Source organism: Notothenia coriiceps, unplaced genomic scaffold, assembly GCF_000735185.1.
Source record: "Notothenia coriiceps isolate Sejong01 unplaced genomic scaffold, NC01 NC01_scaffold00035484, whole genome shotgun sequence".
Lineage (NCBI taxonomy): Eukaryota > Metazoa > Chordata > Actinopteri > Perciformes > Nototheniidae > Notothenia > Notothenia coriiceps.
This window is the reverse complement of record NW_011368185.1, coordinates 423,097-431,172: the sequence shown is the minus strand read 5'-3', so window position 1 is coordinate 431,172 and position 8,076 is coordinate 423,097. Positions and strand designations below refer to the sequence as shown.

Genomic DNA, 8,076 nt, shown 5'->3' with positions numbered 1-8,076 from the left:
AACTATAGGTTACTTACGTAACCCCAGTTCTCAGAGTAACATGTAGTGAGATGTCTCACCAGACGGCCCTTCTTGCTAAGGCGAAGCAAGAAGAGGTGCTTATTTTGAATGACGCTGCGTCGTAGCGCAAGCTACTTATAGGCTGGGTGGATTCCCTGACGTAGACGTCAAGATCACCAGCCAATCAGGATTGGCGTAATGAGATTGATGCTTCTGTTTGCATACGCGTTGAGGCGCATCCCATAGTGAGACATCTCACTTCATGTTACTCTGAGAACTGGGGTTACGTAAGTAACCTATATTTTAGTTACACCTATATTATCATATTACAACTTTTATAAAACGTGATATCCAAAATTGGCAGCAGAAAACTTTTATTGACTTGGTCAATAAAAGAGATTTGGTCAGAGATGTTGTAAAGTTAGTGAAATACATCACACAATCCAAACTTTGTGTTTCTGGAGGCCAAAGGATAGTGGCCAAGATGTATTGTGTTCTCTTTTTAAATGAGTCAGCATTTTTTTGGAGAGGATGGCAAATGTAACCTCCTCCTCAGAGAGAGAGAGCTGATAAACATCACTGTAAAACAAATGCTAATTGTCTGCTTTGCTTCCGCTCTGTGCTTTGGGCAGCCAGAGATCAACCTCTGCTTTACTTTCAAAGTCTGTGGCTCTGTTCGAACTTGAATATTAACATAATGCATTTTGGGGAGGTTGAGTATTTCCTCTTAGCTCACGTCTTACATTCTGAAATTCTTGCATATGTGATGTAGATCTAAGCTTTTCTCGCATACAAAAAATAACACATTGCAGTTTGAAAGAACTACAGAATAAATGGAACTTCATACATTTTATGAATAGTTTGATTGTGTGCTATTTTGAGCCAGTGATAGCATTTCTTATCGTAAAATACTGAGGAAATGTGAAATTAATGCAGTGGGAAATATTTGGGTGTTAGGGCTTCTGGGGGACAAGAGAGGTGGTGCCGAGAGATAAAAGAAAATAGCTTCAGATACAGACATGTGTGATAGGAAAAAATAAAATGATGAGGCAGAATAAATCCTCGCAATATACAGTATAGTTCAAAAAGTCCCTGAGCTTCTGCCATCCCTGATGGGTGACTTCTGAAGGTTTTGTTTCCTTTTTCTGTTTAATTTCTCTTCAATTGTGACAATCATCAACAAGACATGCAAACTTTCCCCATCAGAATGCTTCTAACATCTTTACTTTAAATATGTATTTGTAAATTAGGTTGTAAGGAGGTTCAAGTCACATATACAATAACTTTGTTGTCTCCAGTTTCCAAGCCATTTTTTATTTGCTTTCTCAATTTAATATCCATTTTACATTGTGTCATCAAAAAGATAGTGACATGGTTTTAAATGTAGTGATGAGCAGACTGTTTGAAAAACTGATCCTTTTTTGTTATGTTGAAATCTTGCTAAATATTATATTCTGAGAAACATCCTATGCTTCTATCATATCATTACATTGAGTGGTGTTCAGATGTGTGTCAGTATTTATTAACGTGCACAATGTTTATCATCAATGCATCCTACCTCATCATACCCCGGCTCCATCTTGAAATGATGAGTCATGGCATGACTGATGCATCAAGTCATGGCATGACTGATGCATCAAGTCATGGTTCTCCAGCCGGCCAAGCTTTATACAGGACCCTATCGTCTTTTTGTCAAATGCTCTGGGGTCCCAAATTCGTTCACTAGTCTGAATGAGAAGCAGCATCCCGCAGCATCAGAGAAGAACTGGAAGCGTATGACTATTGCCCATCTTGCAGTTCATTGTATATTGGTACTGCAAAGTTATTTTTGCAGGAATGCACTTGTTCTGTCATTTTACTCCATGACTCTTGTCGAAAAGCTGAAATAAAAAGAGTATCATTTAGAAGCTTTTGAATAACAAATGAATTGTGAGATACTGTTACATGTAATTAGTGAGCAGGTAATAATTGGAACACATTGTGAAAAATATGAAGGGAAATCACTCTTTCTTGATTATAGGGTATAAGGGTTATTCTTTTATAGTTGTTTTTTTCTTATTATAGAGGGGGTAACAATTTGATAAGCACCACCCCCTTAATTAATGTTGCTTTTCCTATCAAACTTTACTTTCTCATCAGCAGCATTATACAGTTTACAATGTTAAATTGGTTACAGCTGCTTAGCCGTGATTCGGCAATGAAAGTCTCTCCATAATATCGAGCTTAGCAATCATTAGGATATCTTTTTGGAAATGTGTATATACAAAGCTGCAGAACTTTGACACGGGAATAGCATACATGAGAAGCTTTATAATATATGAATGAACAGACAACAAATGTGGTTTGAGAAGCGTATTGTAAGCCTTCATCCTGTTTTGCCTGTGAAATGTTGATATCCGTTGTAACTGACAGGACTTGAAGCTGCCGCTGTTCTTAGAGAAGAAGCCAAACACAAACATGTTTCAGCCGCCTTTCAAGCCTGCAGGGGGTGAGCGCTTGACGCTCTAAAGATAGATTTTGTGTGAAGTACTTTAAGGCAGCGAACCATACACAAACAAGGTTGCAAAAACATTCACAAACTTATTAAGTAGATTAACAATCCAATCATTATGCTTGAGATTGCATTTTATGTTATTTCATTTGACATATTGCTGCACCATAAACACTGCATCATTATGCTTTATGTCTTCAAAGACTTTCTGAACTCTCATCTAAATCTACTTTAAGCCAAGAGACGCTGCTTGGAAACTGGCACCACTGCAGACAGAAAAATGAATCAAGCACTTCCACTCGCATTACATTGACATTAAAGGTATTTAGCTCTTGCTTTTATCCAAGGCTAATTATGATGAGGGCAGTGAAAATTAGCACAAGCTGATGGCGCCCTGATGATAGATCCAATACTGTATACTGTAATGTGGGACCTCTTCTCTGAAATAACAACATTTAGAAAAAGAAAAGCTATATTAGATTCAGACAGAAGCGTTCTCGAAGAAGATTTGGCACGAAAAGGGGTGTGAAACAAGTGGGATTACGGGACGTGAGGCATTTCTTGAGGAGATTAGTCTTTAAGTTTACAAGGAAAGGGAGTTGTTGTGTTATCCTGACTTAAAATGTTCGATTACTCTGGAGTCAGGGAGACTGGAGGGAGTGAGGACCTGACTTCTAATAACAGAAAGTTGAACAAAAGTGGTGGAGTGGTGATTGGATTTGTTTTTTCCGCAGTGTTGGTGGAGTGTGCTACTACCCCAAAAGGATGTAGACAGACGTTTTGTAAACCTAATGTGCTATTTACAACAGTTTGACAGCACACAGGGAGAGACTCTCATCCAGATCAGCCACCATCTTGCAGTAAAATGTTTTTTTGTTGTAGTTGCTGTTGAGCCTTGCTTTCCGCTTCAGCAGCGCATTTGAACAAAAGATGTTGACTCATGCATGCAAATTAGATGGTGTTTTGTTGCCACTGTATAAATTGTTGTATTCTGAATGGAATAACAATACATCCGCCCCAAAGTAATGGAGGACTCAGACTTCTGTGTTGACAGTAATGACCCATTCCTTGTGATTAATGTGGAAAAAGGCAGCATGCAATTAGTGGTCAGCTGCAGGGGGGCGTCACACAGGCAGACATCTTGAGGCATTTGTTTCATTGTCTGAAGAGAAAGTTGACACTGAAGAATTAAGTTTTCACATGTGCTTTAATTGACTTTTAGAACATGATGGTAGTAATTCCAATGTTTCACTGCCCTGTTTTCAGCTTTGAGAGCTCTTCAAAGTCATGTGTTGATTTGTGTTCGGAGGGATTAGACTGCAACTGATTATATTTGTTGACAATTTATCTGCAGAATTTTATGCAAGCTGTCAGCAACGCTCAAGGAAAGGCAATGTGGGTCGCTCCACTACTTTGGTCCAAACTTAAATATCTCGACTGTTTGATGGATGCTCATGACATTTTAGGTGCACAAATTCATGTTCCCTTCAGGATGTTTATTAACAACTTTGGTTAGTTCATAACTCATCTAGTTCAGAATTTTTCAAAGTCAGTTTCAGGCGATGCTCAGTGAATGTTTTGACATTAGTTGATACATTTATCATAAGGATATCACATAGAATAGCCCAACCTAAACAGAAACAACTTCCAACTTCTCACACAGTTAAAACTAAAGTCCTCTTAAAAAATAACATGACGTTTTCTAAGAATAATTATTTCAATATAACAGGTTTAAAGGTTGACAAGGTGAAAAGAAACACCTGTCTGATTCAGTAAGTGCAATATAAAGTAATGTGAAAATCACATCACACACATTTTTTATTTTAGAGCATAGCAAAAAAAAAGAAAATACTTCACTTTTCATGAAGGATTTGCTCATCTTCTATTTGAATAAGTCACCAGAGTACTGGAAAAATACACGTATACACATGTAAATGTCTGTAAATATAAGCAAAGGTCTTCTTCATTCAGGTTGGTTGGAAAGTATTACTATTATAATAATGTATTACTGTATTTACTTCCATCCTTCTCCATATCTCCCTAAATCACATCACCTTGTTGGGCAGCTAGATTTTCATTAACATAGCTACCACGGTTGAGAGTTGGCTGCTTTTCAAATCACATACTTTTGCTTTTAGTCATTTCTGCAGCTGCTGTTCGAAAGTACCGGATGCATAATACATTTGACATACTGTGTATGGGACATACAAAATCCTTTTTCTGGCATATTAAACTGGCGTAAAATATGTAGATATGGTTGAACTCTGTATACATCCTAGCGCCCAACCTTCACTCAATAATCTGGAGTTTCATTGTGACGCCAGGACACCACCGCGGCTGCAGAAACGGACCAGTTTCTTTAAAATCACTTGAGCCTTTAATTCAATACTTCTTACAGAATATCTACTCAGACTAAGATGACAAGCTCCATTGTTTGTGCACCTTGAAATCAGGGAATAAATTATACAAGATGTTCCTTTTAGAGCTTCACAGTCTGAGTGGTTATATTGATTGATTTTGATCAATGGCCTCTCAGAGACATCTCCCTGTATGAAAGCTGCCCATGTTGAGCCTGTCCTGCTGCGTGTTCACAGCGCAGACCCTTGAACCGATGTGTGTAATTATTATCTATTTATGGAACCTCCAACAGGGTCAGGGTTTTGTATCGCAAAATCCTTTCAAAAACACCTTTTTGAATATATGTTTTTTGTACATTTATGATAAAAAGACTGAAAATGCAACCTTTTCTTAAATAGCTTGGTGACAACAAACAGGTTATGGCTGCAGAGTTAATGTTGCGATGACGTCTTCAGTTTGAGTCCCGCCATCCTTAATGATGCCCATCCGCACCAAACACTGTATATGTTCTTATACTGTTTTATGTTGTTGATAGAAATGGAAATTATCAAAACAACACACAAAAAGGGTGTCAGCTGCACTATTTGGTGTTGCAAAGCAGCACAGCGTGATGATTTCGAACCTTTTCGTACTGAAGCACCGGGTGTCCTGCAGTGATGTTAAGCTCAGCCCATTTAAGTGGTTTATGAGGATCCTCCACACGCTCTGGTAGTGACATCTCCTTTGATGACCCCATACAAATGTGAAATTGTAAACAGAAGAGCACATCTTCACTGCTTCTGCTGAGTCTTTCAATTGCTCTGCGATACCATTCAAATTCTTCAGATAGCAATCAGCAGCATTAATACAAATTCATTCATTTCCCTCAAATCTGTGATTCTCAAATAGTTCTCCTCAAAGTTTTTTTAACGAAGAAACTTTTTATTATGCATAAATGTTAATCAAAAGATGAATAAATGAATTGAATCGGAAACAGAATACATTGAAATGTTAATTTCTTATATGGGCGATTAGGCCTGTTATAAGAATACCTGAAATAATTACATAAATATCCATAATCAACCTATTTAATGCTTGATTACATGTTGATTTGAAATGAGATAAGTAAAGTAAAAAGCACAGTTTAAAAAAACCTACCGCACTTGTTTCTTTCTTCTTTGCTGAATGAGTTTACAAAGACTTGAGTGATATAAAAGATATACACCTAGATATGTTGCTGCAACTATAACAGAGAGTGCCATCGCATGCAATCAAAAAATCTAACAAAATTCACTTTTCCTCTTTATGGAGAGTATTTATTGTCCCCACTGCTGGATAGAGGTATCGCAGTCGGAAAGGTTTGCAGAGATCCCTGCACCGGGGCCTGGAGCCTCCCAGAGGTCTTCATTATAAGAGGTGTAAGTGCCACTGGCTTTTAGTCATCAAGGACTCGGGCTGCTACTCCCCGGCCCCGGGGCCATTAATGTTTCGCACCACGGAGAATCCCTCCTCACAGTCGAGGGTACAGTACGCTGCAGAGGTGATGATGAAGGGCCTCTGCCTGTTGACTGTGCTTGAAGCAACCGAGAAGTGATCGTGGCTCGTTGCACTGACTGTGTGTGCTGCTCCCAAACAGAGCCACAGTACAGTCTGTTTGTACATCTGATGGTATCATCAGAACAGAGAGTATTGCTCTCAAAAGAGAAATAATAGACAGTGGAAAATAAGGGCTCATTATAATTTATCATCAAGTTAATAAATCAGTAGTATAATTGTGTGTTGATAATATATATACAGTATGTAATGGCAAAATAAGGAATTTGGCTTTTCTGAAAATGTTATCTCTAAACTAGTGCTGCCCCGTTAGTCGACTTATTTGTTACTTTGGTCTTTTTCGACTAATATTTGCTGAGGAGTCATTTTTTATTTCATTTATGCGTTTCTCATTTTGAATGACTTATTTCCAAGGAAACATACTGTATGAGCACACCTCTTGTAAAAACACAATCATTAAAGGGATTCTCTCTAGAATCGAGGACAGTCGAACATTATTTCAGTGCAGAAGGCCTATAACGTTTAACTAGCGTGAACATCGGGTGCAACAGTATGTAACTTCTACATCTGTGCAGCCTTTGGTACAGCTGTCTCATTTTTGTAACATTTAAATTACCTAAATTGCCCGGCTGTGACTGTAAATAATTGAATTTTCTCTTTTCTTTGTGAAAAACCCCAGGTGTGGCAGTGTGGCGGCAGTGTTGAGGTCCTCCCTTGCGCTCGTATCGCCCACATAGAGCGAGCTCACAAACCCTACACGGATGATCTGACGTCTCACGTGCGGCGAAACGCTCTCAGAGTGGCAGAGGTTTGGATGGATGAGTTTAAAAGCCATGTCTACATGGCCTGGAACATTCCCGTGGAGGTGAGCCAATCATGTATTTTCAAACAAGTGCAAGTCACAGATCTTAAGTCTGAAGTTTGATGAGTTGGTGAATTTTAAGTTGTATTCACAGTACCACATTGTCCATGTCACTGGCCAAAATCTGTGTGCAGTCCCCTTCATAACCAATGCGTACATGCTTTGGTTATGAAGGGGACTACAGGGTGAAATCTAATGATGTTGAATAACATCACTAATATTATTCATTAACAATAATAAGCATTTGCACAAACATTCACAATTTCAAATTATATTAAATGTTTTCAAAGTGACTAAAGTATAATAAGCTTCTCATTTGGATTTGACGTTCTTTATTAATTGTGTGTAATTTGGTCTTTACTAGATTGGTAATAAAAAATATATTTTATGTTGAAGTTAGATGTTGAAGTTATTTTAAATGGGACTAATAAATTCCAGCGGTATTTGCCATCTTTATCTTTAGTAATGAAAGAGTATTCTGCTCACTACCAAAGGAACATTTTAAATGCAGTTTATTCTGGGACAAGGAACATAAAATCTTATTTATCACATTAAACCTATTAGATTATTTTTATAAGTGGTCCAACTGAAAAGAAAATAGTGCCTCAAAAAATCACAAAGTAGTATATCATCACAAAGTTATTTTGGTTTCACAAAGGTGAAATGGTGATCGCTGAACTGCAAAGAGCAGCTTTTTCGCAATGTATCTCAAATTGACAGAATGTAGCAGAAGGTTTTTTTTTTTACCTATTCCCATGATTTGCTGTTGCATCCTCTTGCGTCATTATCCAAGGGGAGCATTTGTACAGAAGTCCAAGTAAGATGGGGAAAA

The 8,076-nt window shown here is 37.9% G+C and overlaps 1 protein-coding gene across 1 annotated transcript in view; it reads left to right on the top strand.

Moving 5' to 3' along the window:
• galnt18b (UDP-N-acetyl-alpha-D-galactosamine:polypeptide N-acetylgalactosaminyltransferase 18b) overlaps positions 1–8,076 on the top strand; it is a 40,180-nt gene that overhangs the window by 21,410 nt on the left and 10,694 nt on the right. The window contains exon 6 of the mRNA XM_010791504.1: positions 7,062–7,247. Within this exon, the coding sequence (XP_010789806.1) occupies positions 7,062–7,247 (186 nt within the window). The remainder of the gene's footprint in view (positions 1–7,061; positions 7,248–8,076) is intronic.